Here is a 17,016-nt window from a genome sequence, read left to right as displayed (position 1 = left end):
CCTGGATCTGAATGCCTGTTTCCCTCCCCAAATTATGATTGCTATGATTTGTTCAAATGTGCTTTCTGGCCCTCTGGCCCTCTCAGCGTTTTCTGGAACCCCAATTATATGTAAATTCTTCCTTCTGAGGCTATCATTTATTTCCCTTAACCTTTCCTCTTGGTCTTTTCATTGTTTTTCTCGTTTTGCCTTAGCTTCCTTCCTTCCATAAACTTGTCTTCTTTGTCAATCACTCTTTCTTCCATCTCATTAACCCTCGTAGTTAGGACCTCCAGTTTGGATTCCATCTCATTTAATTGATTTTTAATTTTGGCCTGATTAGATCTAAATTCTGAAGTCATGAAGTCTCTTGAATCCTTTATGCCTTTTTTTTCCAGAGCCACCAGTAGCTTTTAATTGTGCTTCTGAATTGGCTTTCTGATGTTGAATTGTAATCCATATTCTGTAACTCTGTGGCAGAGAGTACTGTTTCTGATTCCTTATTTTGTGGTGAGTTCTTCCTTCTAGTCATTTTGCTCAGAGCAGAGTGGCTGTATGAGTGGGCCGTGTCAAGAATATCAACCATGACCTAAGTAAATTTTACCCTAGGTGATTCTGACAAGATCAGAGACCCAAAAATGAAAACAAAGATCAGAATGAAATAAAACAAAAGGACTGCTAAAGCAAAAAACAAAATTTTAAAGCAAAGTAGTAAAAAATAAAAGGCCAAGAATCCCAAAGAAGAAGAAAAAAAGAAAAAAAAGAAAAGAAAAAAGCAAAAGTAAAGAGGAAAAAGAGAAAAAAAAAAGGTGAAGTAAAAAGGGGGGGGGCTGGGAATTGGTGGTGGTGATGAAGTTGTAGTGGAAGGAGAATGTCCTCTACCTGAGGGGTCCTAGAGGGTGATCCTATTGGTTCTGAGTGTATTAAGTTCTGTATGTTAGAAGATGCTCACTCCCAAATTTATATAAACCAGAAATACTTGTAGAAAACTCCAACATTGACCACCAAAACATAAATGCCATAAAAGAGGGGGGCAGAATGGGAATGAGTAATCTCACAGAATGAACCAGTATGATATACCACTTGGTTCTGGGTGCATGCTGGTCATGTTTTAGAAGGGATCAACTTCCACCAGTGTAGAACAAAATGAGGCAGAGAAAACACAAAACACAAAACAAAACAAAACAAAACACAAACCATATCTCGTATATCTGCCAAAATTAAGTTGAGTATGTTGAAGGGAATCTAGAAGTGGAAAATATATCTAAGACATGTAATTCTAGAAATACGAAAGTCAAAAAGGAAGAAACTTCAAAATGAAGAGGTGGTAAAATATTGTAGTTAAGGTGGGAAAAGAGAAAAAATATTGGAAGTTTTTAGTCTGATATAAAAATGAGTACTGGAAAAAAGGGGAAAAAAGAGGGGTACCCTCTAGTTGTATATACTGTAAATCCCTCCACTTCCCCTGGAGCTTTCCAGTGAAGCTGGGTCCAGAACCTGCTCTTCCCCTGTCCTTCCAGCTGGTCTTCTGGGGGAGGAGCTGCTGTGCTGACTCTCAGGTGTGTGAACCTGGGGGAGCTGCCCTGCCCTCTGCCAGGTGCCGGGCTCAGTGGGAGCTGTTTACCCCCTGAGGACCCTGTCCTCTGGCGCCCCGCCCCTCCCAGGCACAGGGTGACACCAGGAGGAACAACCCCACTGGCGGCGGCCAGCCCTCCAGCCCTGGAGTCAGCTCCTGCAGTATCCACCGCAGCTCCCAGTCCGCAGGGGCCTGGACGCCCCAGGGCGGGGCGGGGGGGCGCTGACCTGCACAGCTCCGAAGCGTAGGGCGGCGGGAGCCTCCCCGCTGTCCTGGGCCCTCCCTGCCTCCTCCCGTCCCGGGGGTGGGGGAGCGCAGGTTCTCCGTTGTGTCCCCTGGCGCCCTGGGCTCGGGGCCTGCGCCACTGACATCGCACCTGAGGCCGCGGCTCCCGAAGGCAGCAGGGCGCAGCCCCCTCCACCCGGAGCCCCCCCCCCCGACCCCCGGCTTCTCCCCGAGGCCCCCCGGGCACTCCAGCCCTTTACCGCGCTGGGCCCCGGGGTGTGGGGCGCTCCCCCTGGAGCACCTCCTCTGTTAGTGACCCCGGGAGGCTGGGGGCCCCACCGCCCTCCTGCGGTCCTGCCCGGGTTCCCCATTGAGCGCCTTTCCCTCCGGGAGAAATCCGTGGATTTTTAAAGATCCCACTTCTCAGGGGCTGAGCTCTCCTGTCCCGGGGGCTTCCGCCTTCCTTAAGATTCTTCTTAAAAGAATACCCACTGGATTTTTTTTTATTTTATTTTTCCTCTTTCCTACCTTGTTAGAAGCGCAAACCCTTCTCTCTGTAGCGTTCCAGTTTCTCTCTTTAAATCTCAGGTCGAACCGTAGGTGTGCAGGACGGTTTGGAAGTTACCTAGCGAGGTGGTGCGGCCGGGTGAGGGGAGGCCCCTGCTCCTCCGCCTGCTTGCCCTCTATCTCCTATTATCTTTTTAATAACATTTATATTGTAATTTTTTTTTTGGTATTTTGTTGTGTATGATTTCTTTCTATGTTGTCTCACCCATCCTTGAACATGTGTTATATTTGGTGCTCATTCTCCAAAAGGCTCTTGCCTCTGAAATGTTTTTTAAAATTTTTTCTTTTCTTTTTCTTTTGATTGTCCTTCAAGGTCTTTAAGCCATGGGTTAGAGATTTCATGTCTGTAATTTCTTTGAGTCTATATCTGACTTCTCTAGTGTTTTTTGAGTAATTCCTTTTGAGCTGTATATTCTTCATGGTATTTCCCTGCTTTCTTTTTAAAAGTTTAATCTTGATCCATGCATTTCAATCTCAATCACTTCCTCTCTTTCTAGACCAGTCTCTCTACTCTGACCTCCATAATTCTTCAGCCTTGTACACACTATCAGTGAATAATGGCATTCCGTCTGGCCACTATTTAACTGTCCCTCTTCTTGATGCTATACTTCCTTTCTTATTTAGTTAAAATGCCATGGCCATTCATTATACTCAATCACACACCCTGGACTCCTCTGCTCTGTTTCATTCATCATACTAGCTTAGCAAAATCTCAACTTTGGTTAAATTCTAATTGGCTTATTTTTTAAAAATTGTGTTTATTTATTTATCTTAATTCCAGCATAGTTAACATACAGTGTTATATTAGTTTCAGGTGTACAATGACAGTGATTTGATAATTCTATACATTAGTCAGTGTTCATCAAGATAAATGTATGCTTAATCCCCTTTACCTATTTCACCCACTCCCTCACCCACCTCCCTCTCACAACAGTAGTTCTCTATATTTAAGAATCTGCTTTTTTGTTGGTCTCTTTTTTTTCTTTATTTGTTGTCTTTTTAAATTCCACATATGAATGAAATCGTACTTTATTTGTCTTCCTCTGACTTATTCACTTAGCATTATATGATCTAGTCCATCCATATCATTACAAATGGCAAGATTTCAATTTTTTTATAGCTGAGAAATATTCCATTGTGCATGTGTATGTATGTAGGCATATACATGTATGTATACACACACACACACACACACACACACACACCACATCTTCTTTATCTATTCATCTATCAGTGAACACCTGGACTGTTTCCATATCTTGGCTATTGCAAATAATGCTACAATAAACATCGGGGAGCATGTATCTTTTCAAATTAATGTTTCAGTATGTTTTGGATATATACCCAGTAGTGGAATTACTCTATCATATGATAATTCTATTTTTAACTTTTTGAGGAATCTCCATGCTGTATTCCACAGTGGCTGCACTGATTTACATTCCTACCAACAGTGTATGAGGATTCTCATTTCTCCACATCCTCACCAACACTTGTTCCTTGTGTTGTTGAGTTTAGCCATTCTGACAGGTGTGAGGTAATATCTCTTTGTGATTTTGATTTGTATTCGCCTGGTGATGAGTGATGTTGAGCATCTTTTCATGTGTCTGTTGACCATTGGTAAGTCTTTTTCAAAAGATTTCACTTTAATTTATAACCATGAATTTCAAGTCGTTATTTAATACTACCAGGCAATCATATTCTGGACTCATATTCTGCTTATTTCCCCTCCCTTCAGCTGATTATTTCGAAACTTTTTCTTTTTCCTTGAATTCCCAATATCTACACCCTTGTGTTCTTAGCTCCTAACCCTGAATTCTATTAAGCCAACAAGATTAAAGCAGTCTGAGAACGACCTACCTACACACCGCCCCCCTCATACTCTTTCTTCCCACTTCTGACATAGATAAAGCATCCATGCTCCTATCTAAATCCCTATTGCTACAGTGTAATGCCAGGCCCTCTCCACTATTCAAGAATATGCAGAAGCAATTTTCCTTTTCTTCTCTGTAATCAAAAAATTTATTTCTGCCACCATACCAGCATGCCATTATTTCTCAGATGTTATGAAAAAATTACTTTTGAGATTATCTGGACTCATTTTCTTCAATTCTTCTCTGCCCATGTTTTCTTAAAGCTCTCCATCATTTTTTCATTTCTCCTCTCCTTTTCACAAAAATACCGATTTTAAGTTTATCAACGGCTTTCTCATTGCTATGTCTGTCAGTCAGAATCCAGACTCACCAATCCCTTCCTTCTGCTTTTTTCTTCACTGACCAAGACTTTTCAGTCAGTTTCAGCTAGTTTTTCCCCCGTACTTCTACACTTCTTACTGCTGGAGTGCCCCAGACTCAGTTGTTGGTCCTTTTCTCCCATCTATTCTGTCATTTTCTTAACAGTGTCTGACCTTATCCTGGCTTTGAGTACCATCTAAACACATCACCAGGTGAATTGATATCTCCAGCCCATATTTCTCTCCTGAACTCCAGAATCATATATTCCATAGACTATTTTACATCCCTACCTGGGTACCTAAGAGATGACTCAAATTCAGCATTTCCAGAATTGACCCCCTGATTTTCCCCTTTCTGCTTGCTGAACAGCAACTACCTTTTCTACGTTAGTTGATGATGATGACATCTTTCCATACATTCTAACTGGAAACATTAGAGTCCTTAGAATTATCTTTTAGTCCTTTCCTTGGAACTCACTTCCAATGTCAGAAACTCTGTTGGCTCTTTCAAGTTATATGTAGAATCCAGCCACTTTTCTTGTCTGAACCACCACCATCCCAGCTTAAACCACTATTACTTATTATTTTGTACATGGATCTTCCTGAACCCATCTTTGTCCTCAACAGTATATTCTCAACAGAGAAATGTTCCTTTTAGAACGTTAGTCAGATCTTGTCACTCCTTTGCTCAGAACTCTACAATATTTTCCCATCTCCCACAGAGTAAAAGCCAAGGTCTTTACAAAGGCCTACATGATCTGAGGACTCCCCCATCTGCCTGCCAACCCCCTTCAGCCTTCTGATTTCAATTTTTGTTAATCTGTATCTTGTTCTTCCTGCTCTGATATCCTTTAATGTTTGAGGAATCTTCACCCTATGTCTCTCCCTCTGCCTAAAATGCTTTTTATCAGACATTCAAATTCTTTTTTTTTAAAGATTTTATTTTTATTTATTTATTCATGAGAGACACACACACACACACACACACAGAGGCAGAGACACAGGTAGAGGGAGAAGCAGGCTCCATGCAAGGAGCCCGATGTGGGACTCGATCCTGGGTCTCCAGGATCACACCCTGGGCCGAAGGCAGCACTATACCGCTGGGCCATCGGGGCTGCCCCAGACATTCAAATCCTTAGTTTTTGTGTCCCCGTCTACTCTGCTTGGATCTCATCTTTTCAGTGTGACTTCCTGACTGTCCTATTTAGTGCTCCTACCTGCTCTTTGCTCTAGCATTTGAGCCCCCTCACCTAATTTATTTTAAAAAAATTTTCATAGCAATAATGACTTTCTAACATACAACTTAATTTAATTAGCTTTTTCTGTTGATTATGATTTCTGTCTCCCTGGTAGAATGAAGCTCTGTGAGAGCAGGTCTCTATATTCATTAATTTTGCCAAACCACTTAATACAGTGCTGACCCATAATACCTTTAATACTTTTGTTATTCAAACAATGTTTTTTAGCCTTATGCTCAATGCTAGTTCTCGTTTAGTCCTCTTCTCTAAATGGATCTGCTTTTTGTTGAGAAATAGAGGAGGGGCAGTTGCAGGAGAGCTGAGACCCTCAGCTTTAACTGAAATTTGTAATTCTTGGGCCCATGCTCATCAAACAACTCTGCCCCCTTAGTTCACAGCCTAGAGAATTTGGTGGGACTCAGAATATCTTGCAAGTATCTTTGCTGTCATATGCTACTCTTTGCCTTTATTTTTGCTTTCCCTCACTTCACCTTTCATCCATTATTTCTGGTGCTTCGGCCAGGACTTCAGTAGCCCAGTGGGATTCTAGTATAATATTTTCTTCAGCTGAGCTCCCTTGGGTGTAGTGGGAAGGGACTGACATAATCTGATTGCCATGGCCTGCTTATGCCCTTGTTATAAAGATCTTGAGAGGTATTTCTGGACTGTTCTGCATACTTTTAAGGGGAAGATGTATCTGTTAAGGTCTGGAGAGGAAGGAGGAGGTTTGTGGTCATTGTTGTTACTCAGCCTTTATTCTTGTTTTAGTGAAGAACGAAATGTGTTTTTTCATTATTACTCAAAGTTGTTATTTCAGATTACAGCTGTTTGCTTGGTTCACTAAGATAAAAGTACTGAGATTTTAAAATCTGTTTTGTTTATTTTGCTTTTCCATTCTTAATTGTTGAGTGACTTTTCATAAAGACAAATAGGATAAAAATACTTTTTCACCTCCACTAAAACTAGAAATTCAGCTCTGCTTTAGTCCCATTTTCCTTCACTTTGAAAGTCATACTCCTTCTAAACCTCTTCTTCCTATGTATGTTTCATTATTCATTTTTGTCTTTTCTAGCGATGTTCTTGATTTGGAAACATTTTCTTACCACATCCTTGATGATTGAAATGATGTTTCTTCTCATTTAGAGAACTATGAAAATGCCAACATTCATGTGGAGTCTTTCTTGATTTATTAAAACTTATCATTTATCATCTTTCCCATCTATTTAGCCATGCTGGTCATATTTTCTTTACTCCTAAACTTGTTCATGCTGGGATTGAACAAGATATAAATGTGTTTATATTTAATTACATAGATACTGTTTGTATATCTTCCATGTTCAGTGTCTCAGGTGCAGTAATGTGTTGACTTTTATAAACTCCTAGAAAATAGAGACCTTTATAAATTTACTTTACATGTGTGGCAATTAGCAAGTCTCATTCTGCTAGTAGGCAAATTACTTTTGGAGAATATGTTTATTTTTCAGAAATATTTTAGGTCATCTGGGCATTGTTAGGTGCCCTGAAGCAGTAGATTTTAATTCATTTCTCCATTAGTAATTCCTGATGGTAATTACTGCATTCAGAAAATTAATGCATCAGTGAATTAGAGGGTAATCAAATAGCCCAAGTAAGTTAATGTTCCTTATCAGAGAGTTTAATATTCTCCTATGAAGTACCTTACAAATTTATCACAACAAATTCTATTTTCTGGCCTTTCTGTAGAAGACGAAGCTATCAGACTTAACTTACTTGAACAAATGAATGTAAACTTCTATCAAGTGCCCAGCACTGTGTTAAGGAGAATTAACACATAGTCCTGCTCTTAAGGAGTTTAGGGATCAAGGCAGACATAATCACAATTGACTCTATCATAAGGTAGTAATAGTTATGTATTTCCATACATATAAACACAGAATTGCAGTAGGTAGAGAAACACTTGTAATGTCTTTTTTTTTTTTTTTTTTGCTCCTAATAATCTTATTTTACTCCTCCTCTCTCTTCTCTTTCCTAGACCTCTGTCCATCCCATTATGGATAATATGTTACAAAAGGATTTAGTTGAATAAAAAATGCTGTTTATTTTAAGATACTACATTTTTTATACACCAATAAAAAGAAGAAAATATTACCATTTGAACTAAGAAACTCTATTGATGGATAGATGTATTTCAATTTTAGAGATCTTAAAATGTAGGGGCAAAAGTGTGTCTTGCAAAATGTATACACGTACACACACACGATATTTGAGGGTTTTTTATTATTATTCTGGCTAATGTTCTCTGTATGATGGTCCTATTATTCCATGTATACATATCAAGAAAGTAATAAATACACTTACTTTATGTATGATCTCAGAAATCATCACTAGAACTCAAATTTTAAAGATATCTAGTAGTTAAAAATTTTAGAAAATTAAAGGCAATAATTGGGATAAATATTGACTTTTCCTTGTATTGTTATTCTGCTTGTGAGACAGAATTTTATGAAGATATAATCTGTATGCCACCAAGAAAGATTGATAACATAATTTTAGGACATATTTTTTGCCATTATTCAATGTTTTATGTGAAAGTTCATTTATTCAACAAATATTTATTGAGTACCTAAATGTGTTAGCAGTTGGTTTGGGTGCTAGGGATATTTCAGTAGACACAGATCCTGATCCTTGTTAAACTTATAGTCTACTAATTGACATAGCTTTTAGGCAAGTAAAATTGTGTTTTGATGCTAAACATATTGTGTGTGTGTCTGGGGTCAACAATATCAACTTTTTTTTTTTTTTTCTTTTGAGATCTTTTCATTTGCAACAACTTGGATGAACCTAGAAGGTATAACTCTAAGTGAAATAAGTCAGGCAGGCAGAGAAAGAAAAATGACATATGATTTTATTCACATGAGAAATAAAACAAAGAAAAAAGAGACAAAAAGCAAACTCTGAAATACAGAGAACTAGTGATTATCAGAGGGGAAGGTTGGTGGTAGGAGAAGTGAAATAGATAAAATGGATTAAGAATACACTTATGGTGATGAATACTGAATAATGTATAGAATTGTTGAATCATTATATTGTACACATGAAACTAACATAACACTGTTAATTATGCTTCAATTAAAAAAATCCGTATCAACTTTTTACATGTAAATATCGGATAATGATCCAGAGAGAAAGGAGATAAACTACCGTAAGATGGAAGCTGGAAGAAAAGCAACATTAAAATAGTTCAAGAAGAATAGATTGAAGAATAACAAAGATGTTTTGCAAGATTACCGATGATAATTTCCAGTTTTTTAAAATTAAATTGAACACCCAAAATACATTTAAAAATGATGTAAAGTTATAAATATTGGGCATGTTTCCCATATATGACTGTAAACACATCTGGTCTGAGTGAATCACCAAAGAATCAAATCCAAGATTTCTGTAAACTTTGTTGCAAATCCATTATATGACTTAAATTGGGTACAAATAGAATGGTTTCTAGATTTCTCTTTTATATATATTCAACAATTGTTAAAAAGAGAACCCATGCTGTTCCTGATACTGTGCTGAGTAGTAGGCATGTAGAGAAAGATAAAAACACTCCTTGTCTTCACACTACAATCAGATATTAAACAAAAATCTATAAAAATGTAAAGTTATGATAGATTTTACAAAGACAGGGTAGGAAGTGGTAAATAAATTTACAGTACTTGATATAGGCTTAAAGATCTGAAAAATGTCCCAAGGCAGAAATGTGTAAGCTAAGATTTTTACATTGTATAAGCACAGGCAAAAGTGCAACTTGCATAAAGGCCTTATGGTCAGAAGGATACAAAACATTACATACACACAAAGAAGTGCGTGTCTACTGACTCTTAGAGGGCAGGGGCTTATAGCCCATTTTACAAAATGCAGTTAAATATATTAAGTATTTGATTTCAAGGATCTTGAGCAATGAGAGATCAACTAAAGTGTTTTCAATAGGAAAGTGGCATGTTCTTTGTATTTTTTTTAAAGATTGTTTTGCCTATAAATAAAATGCCATATCTCGGCCTGTGTCTCTGCCTCTCTCTCTCTCTCTGTGACTATCATAAATAAATAAAAAATTGAAAAAAAAATATTTAATAAAATGCCATAAAAAAAGGAAATTATAGTAAACCAAATAAAAGATAGCAGTCTGGACTTGATAAGATGGTGGAGAAGTTGGAGAGACAGGAATAGATCAATATTTAAGAAGAAAAGCTGGTAGATGCTATGTGGTTTTGTAATAGAACATGGACAATGAGATGGGGAAGGAGTTCACTATTGGGCCTGATGATTTTGAAATGACTTTAAGACATAAATATGCAGATATGCATCAGAGAAGACAGATATATGGATCTCAAGGTCAAAGGAGAGATAAGGTTTGAAGATGGATGGGACTAAACAGAATAAGAAAAAAAGAAAGATTGATTGAGGTTACACTATGGGAAAATTCAATATTTAATGACTGGTTAGAAAATGTTGAGTGTACAAAGAAAGGAGGCCAGCAAGTTGTTTTCTGCATTTTTTGTTTGTTTTTTAAAGATTTCTGAGAAAGCTGTAAAGCTGTAAGAATGCAGATCCAGAGTAAATGAAGAGATTGGTCTTAGAAGGAGACTGAGCGGCAACTTTCTTGAATCAGGAGAGAAGGCAAAGAGGATGGGGTTAGATAAAACTTTTTTTTAGCATTGAAGTAGGGGTAAATTGAGGAAAATTCAGAGCAAATTGTCCTTTTTCAAGGATTTTATTTATTTGAGAGAAAGAGAGAGAAAACATAAGCATGGGGAGAGGCTAAGGGAGTAGCAGGCTTCCCACTGAACAGGGAGCTTAACACAGGGATGGATCCCAGGACGCTGGGATCATGACCTGAGCTGAAGGCAGATTTAACTGAGCCACCCAGGCACTCTTTGTCCTTTTTTTTTTTTTTTTTTCACTCTCCTGGATATAAAAGATAAGGTTATCTGTAGAGGAAAGGGGTGACAGGAGGAATGCATTATCAGAAATTTGAAGTGTACAACAGTGATACTTGTCAATGGTCATCTAGGTGGTTAGGAGGAGTTGCCTGGAGGAACCTGAAGGGATTGCTACACATTGCTGATGGTATCATTGAGCCCTCTTGTGTGTGCTTTCTGCGGCTGTAGTCAGCTACTTAGGTGTTTGTTTGCAGTTGAATTCATTGAATTCATTCTTTTCCAGATGGGTACAATGAAGAGTTGGAATATTTACAAATTATGAATAGTGTTAAAGGGTGACTAAAAGCCATTTTTTTTATGTTAGTGCCAAATTAGGTTGTAAAACTGATTGTCTACTTTGTAGTCATAAACCTTTGATATCCATCTATATATTTATCCATCCATCCAATCAAAGGTACTTGTCGTCTAAAAAGGTATAGGTATGTTTCAGAGTTAAGTTTCTAACATATTTTTCCATTTTCTATACATACCACAAATAACAACGATTCCGGGACAATTGTTATTATTTAGTGCCATTATAAATTATTTGCAATAGCTTTAGTGGGGGCACCGCTAGTTTGTTGCCATTCATCTTTTTGTTTTCTTTTTTCTTCCTACTTTCTGAATAACAACTGAATATGAAGCCTGAATTTTCATGCTAGGTTATGTTTAACCCATGGCAAATTGACAAATTCTGAGCAGATGTTTTAATTAGAGGTTTTTAATGCATGGTAAAGTCAAAGACAGTTGAATGAACATTTCAACTACACTAATTTCAAAAATGCAAATAAATATGTGATAATTGGTATAGACAATACAAAAACATTTAATTTCAGTGTTAGGATATCTTTGAACTGCAAAATGTTCTTTTTGTTTTTTGGCGGGGGGGTGTACTGGTTTGAATAACAGTAGTGGCTGCAACAAATAGACTAAAAATATTTAATAGTTCAAATATATTAATAGAATTTTATTTCTTGTTCACATAATAGTTCAAGAGGGGTGGGCCTAGTTTTTGGGTGGCTCTCCTCCATAACCATGAACCATAACCTGAAAACATATGGTTTCAGGGCCCATGTTCTTTACACACTGTCTCTCTGCCATCTTTTTGGGCCACATATGATCTCATTCAGCTCATGGAAAATGAAGAAGAGCATGAGGAGGGCTTCTTAAATTCACTTATTCAAAGCCTTGACTCAGTAATGACCTTTATCAGCCAGCCACATTCCTTTGGCTAGAATTCATTCACATGACTACTCCATCCAACTGCAAAGGTGGCTGAAAAATGTAAAAGATTCAACAAGAACTTTTTAATGTCAGAAAAAAAAAAGAATTACATTTTGGGGTAGAATTTCAAATTTTCATAAATCCTAAAGAAAAAAAATGTAAATTTTAAGTTTGTGGAGTACTTGGTCTTTATCTCCCAGGACCTCTATGATTATATGTTCTGTTTATTGAAAAATTTTTAAGAATCACTATTTCACAAGATTTAATAAATTATTAAAAGTATTTGATACGAACTTTATCCACATTCACTGATGTGATAGTGTACAATCCTCATACTTACAAATATTTATCAGATAAGAATTATTACTACCTTTTACCAGAAATCAGAGACTGAGAATGTTTAGACGAGATTGGGCGCGTTCAGGGTGGTATGGCCGTAGACCTGAGAATGTTTAACAACAACAACAACAACAACAACAAAAGCCAAAAACTGGATCCCTCTGGCTTCAATAAGAATATCCTTCCATTACTATAAGGAAAGTCCAGTGGCAAGATTCAGTCAATGTCTGCTTACTACCTAGGTTTTCTGAAGCAATCACTATATTTTCTCTTTTACTAAAAATTATCTTAGGGTAAAAATAGATGTATACTTTTTTCTATCTACAATTCCAATCTCACTTACTTTGACCATACACCTTTAATCTGTACATAAAGACTTTTGCTTGATTTTTCAACAGGAAGCTTTTTTAAAGTCTGTATTATGTATCAAGTACTGCACTAGGTATTAGGAATACAAATACCAATAATTATATGGTCCCTGTCCTCAAGTGACATGAGAGAGAAAAAGGAGGTGGGAGTGGAGAGGGAGAGAAGTGGAAGAGGGAAAGGAGGAAGCAGGTGCTAACACACCAAGTCTTAAGTGTGGAGATGGAAATACGATAGGGATTTATAATGAGTAATGAGGACATGCATCATTTAAGAAGGCTCATAACTCCCATTTCAGGGGCCTGAGAAGACTCCCAGGAAGAGGTGGCTCCTGCTGTAGGACAAATGGGAGTTACTAAATGTATATGGGAAGAGAAGAACACGTTTCAGTAAAATTGAGCAGTAAATGCATACTCACAGTGAGAAAGAATATGACGTATTTAAGGACTGGAAGGAATTTAATATGTGTTAAGTGTGGAGTGAGAAGGAATCTAGTAAAAAATGAGACTAAGAGGTAACCAAGACAGAGGGGTCTATTCTATTTAATCATTATTTTCTTACTTATCCTGCAAAGCCTAGCCTGGCTCTGGCAGCTTCACTTTGAGTTTGCTCTCACATTCCTCCGTTATCTCTATATTAATTTACCTGTCTTTTCAGCAACATTGTTTGGTTTAAGGTAAAAGTTCCAAAAAGTGTCCATATCACTGGACATGGTGATATCTCTCCCCATATCCTGTAAAGTGATGTTCCCAATAAAGAAACCAAGATAACTCTTTCACATTTAGGAGCAGTTCAGTTCAGCATCCTAGTGCTGAGTCATTCTACTTGAGATGAGATATATCTGAGAGCAGCAACTATCACCAAAGAAAAGAAATGGGATTTCAGAGTTTGAAAAACAAAAGGAAGCTTTCTTTTCCTGATGTTTTGTGGCAGAACTGTGCTCTAGGAAATACATACATACATATAATTGGCTGGTCTTCAAATGTTTACAGTCAAGCAGTGGAGACAGCCCCGGAACCAGATAATGTAAGTGCCTTGGTTCTGAAATGAATGGAAACACAGGAGGGGACCTTACCCAAGAGTTTGCAGGTGCATTGGAGATAGCACAAGTGAGGAGTAAAGTAGGAAATGATCCTAGAATAAAGGTAAATATATTAATATTCCTTTGCATTTCCTCTACTCTGAACTCTTTATCCTTGCCCTTTACTCATTTTTCTAAGAGTCTTAATTTTTAAAATCTAGATGTGTATGAGCTCATGATGCATTGAAAACATTAATCTTTTTATATTATTGACTAAACTCTGGTTTATTGTTGGCTTTTAGAAATTTATTTTTAATGGTTTTGACCTGGACAATACTTGAACTTTTATTCTACCTTTTTAAAGTTTTATTTTTAAATTAATTAAGTAAAAATGTACCTGGAAGATATTTGGGTAAATAATGTGTGGTGATGATAGAATTTTTTCTCCAAGCTCTGAGCTAAAAGCATCAAGGCCATAAAGTGAATAACCTACTTCTTCCTTACTCTTTATAATGTAATTTTATTGCTTATTAAATTCTTACATAAATTTAATAAGGTTTGATTCTGGATTGTCCTGTTCAAAATACTATTATTCAACTTCTCCCACTTTATTTTAATGCCAGATGGTATTTGCATTGTTCATTGCTCTCATTTTTTCAATATTTATCCAGTTATTTTTCCTGTTTATCTTTCCCAATCAGATTTTAAAAAAAGTCAGAGCAACTTAAATTAGAACTTGTTTTATTTATAAAGAAAATAGCTTGTATATATATTTTACGTTTTAAAGACTATTATTAAGAACGCTGCATTTAGTTTTCTTTGAGAAATGCTATTCTTCAAGAATTTTGTTTTTGTAATACTTTTTTCCCTCTGCCCTCTGAGATCTTTATATCTTTCTTAAATGTAACTTCCAAAAAATGAAACTAACTAGCTGCTAAGCTGTTATTTTATTTCACTTGTGTTACCAAGTTCAAATATTTCAATGGTAAATAAGATTAAAAACAAAAGAAATATTAAACTGGCAATTTGCTTAAACTAAAGAGTTTACTAATTTTTAAACTTAAAATATTTTATCCATCTAAGATCTGTAAAAGACCATGGATTTTATATACCAAATAACCTAATGTAAAAGAAGACATCGTGATATAGATTTTCCAGAGATAACATGCTGGTTAGCTTCAGAACAAATGCTCAGTTCAAGCCACTTCAATACTAATCTTGTTTGATAAACCACTGGGACACAACCCAACGTAAAAGGTATGTGTGTTGAAGTCTGGCACATCTAAATCATATGGCTGCCATTTGTTTAGCTATATTTAGCCTTTTGTAAGCTGAGGATAAACGGGTGTTTGTGAGGGATAAATGAGATGTAGACACGGTTTGTATGCTTGACATATGAAAGCATTTAATAAATGTTCTTGCTATTGACTACGGTTAGTTAATATATTAAAAGTGGGAATCAATGGGGCTATATTTGTAATTAGATACATAGTAATGACTTTTTAAAATATGCTAAACTTTGTATCTATAACATTTTCAAATAGGTTAAACTTTTTAAGTGACATTCTCAAATTATTTTATTAAGATTTCTTCCTTGTGAATGAAAGCTGAACTTCTGATTTGAGAAATTTGAACTGATTATGTGGAAAATGAAACCATCATGTATATAATAAACAAGTGGTATCATTTAAAAATTCTTAAAAACTGACTCAATATTTCTTTTCTAATACTTTTCAAAAATTTTAAATGTATGCATTATTAGATAGTTACAACATTGTGCAATTTTATTTCAAGATTTCTCAAGCAAAGCCACAATTGTTATTTGGTAATTGATTTCAGAATGAATTTTGCTGGGGAATGGAATGCAGAATTACATTCTGTAATTTGATATTTTCCAAAATTTAGATGAATTTAGATGAAAATATTAGCTCAGTGGCACCATTTGGGTTCTTTGCTGACACTTCCGAAGACATATAAAAGTGGAAAAAAACCCTATTTAGTACAGAGTTTAGGGAAAGTTAGGCAAAATAAAATATCTTTTATGTGTTCAAAGTATAATTGGAAGTTTCTTGGGTTGCTAGCAAAGATATCTAATTAAATACTGTTCCTTGATTTTCTTGGAGGAAACCTGGACAGAATATGGATTTAAATATTTTGAACAGGGGATCCCTGGGTGGCGCAGCGGTTTGGCGCCTGCCTTTGGCCCAGGGCGCGATCCTGGAGACCCGGGATCGAGTCCCACATCGGGCTCCCGGTGCATGGAGCCTGCTTCTCCCTCTGCCTGTGTCTCTGCCTCTCTCTCTCTCCCTCTCTCTCTCTCTATCTCTCTGTGACTATCATAAATAAATAAAAATAAAATAATAAATATTTTGAACAAAGTTTTTTAAAAACCTTAATTTTTGTGTGAAAAAGATGACATTAGGTAATAGAGGAAATTGGTGAATTTTGAAAAGGAAATTAGCTGTGGTGCATTGATAGGTACAGAAAATATTCTATTGTACACATCAAAATAACTCCAGAGAAAAACAAAACTTATTTTATGTATGTTAAATTGTCTAGGGCTTCAAGAACTCTCTAGCTTGGAAAGATGCCTCACCATAATTTTCTTCCTTTAAACTTAATTCCTCTGAGGTTTAATCTTTAACTATGTGCTGGTTCTTGACTGAATATCAATTGTCTTTTTTAAAAGTCAGGGAGTGATCCTGGGGACCCAGGATCGAGTCCCCACGTCGGGCTCCCTGCATGGAGCTTGCTTCTCCCTCTGCCTGTGTCTCTGCCTCTCTTTCTGTGTCTCTCATGAATAAATAAATAAAATCATTACAAGAAAATTTAAAAAAATAAAAGGAAGTATCTTTCTATCTGTTTTTAAAAAGTATTAGTCAGGGAGGCCTGGCTGGCTTGGCTGGTAGAGGAGGTAACTCTTGATCTCAGGATCTTGAGTTTAAGCCCCATGTTGGGTGAAGAGATTACTTAAAAAAATAAAGAGTTTTGATCATAGTGAGTTTTAAAAATGTAATAGAAATTTTTAATATATGTTAAGATGAGTGAATGTTTTTCAATAGATCTAGTGTTATATTCTATCAGTGAATTTCTATACTTAATAGTTATACTTCTAGAATTTAGTATGTTTTGAAGGCTCATAGGCTATATACACACCAATGTGTGTAATTTGTTAGCAATTTATTTCAAGCTTTACGATTTAACTTATCAAGAAAACTAGAATATAGTTTGTTTTATGTTTTGCCTTTTCAGATTTTGGTAACAATATGATAGTCTCATAAAATGGGTAATTTTCAAAT

At 36.4% G+C, this 17,016-nt stretch overlaps 1 protein-coding gene across 2 annotated transcripts in view; it reads left to right on the top strand.

Annotated features, from left to right (window-relative positions):
* TINAG (tubulointerstitial nephritis antigen) overlaps positions 1 to 17,016 on the top strand; it is a 92,708-nt gene that overhangs the window by 46,112 nt on the left and 29,580 nt on the right. Inside the window, exon 10 of one of the 2 annotated variants that reach the window (XM_072832557.1) lies at positions 589 to 1,336. The exons of the other annotated variant lie outside the window; for it this stretch is intronic. Coding sequence (XP_072688658.1) covers positions 589 to 592 — 4 coding nt within the window. The 3' untranslated portion in view covers positions 593 to 1,336. Of the gene's footprint in view, positions 1 to 588; positions 1,337 to 17,016 lie in introns of those variants that run through there. 2 annotated transcript variants of the gene reach the window in all.

The sequence above is a fragment of the Canis lupus genome, chromosome 7, assembly GCF_048164855.1.
Source record: "Canis lupus baileyi chromosome 7, mCanLup2.hap1, whole genome shotgun sequence".
Taxonomy (NCBI): Eukaryota; Metazoa; Chordata; class Mammalia; order Carnivora; family Canidae; genus Canis; species Canis lupus.
The sequence above is the reverse complement of the archived record's forward strand: the minus strand, read 5'-3'. Positions and strand labels throughout refer to the sequence as shown.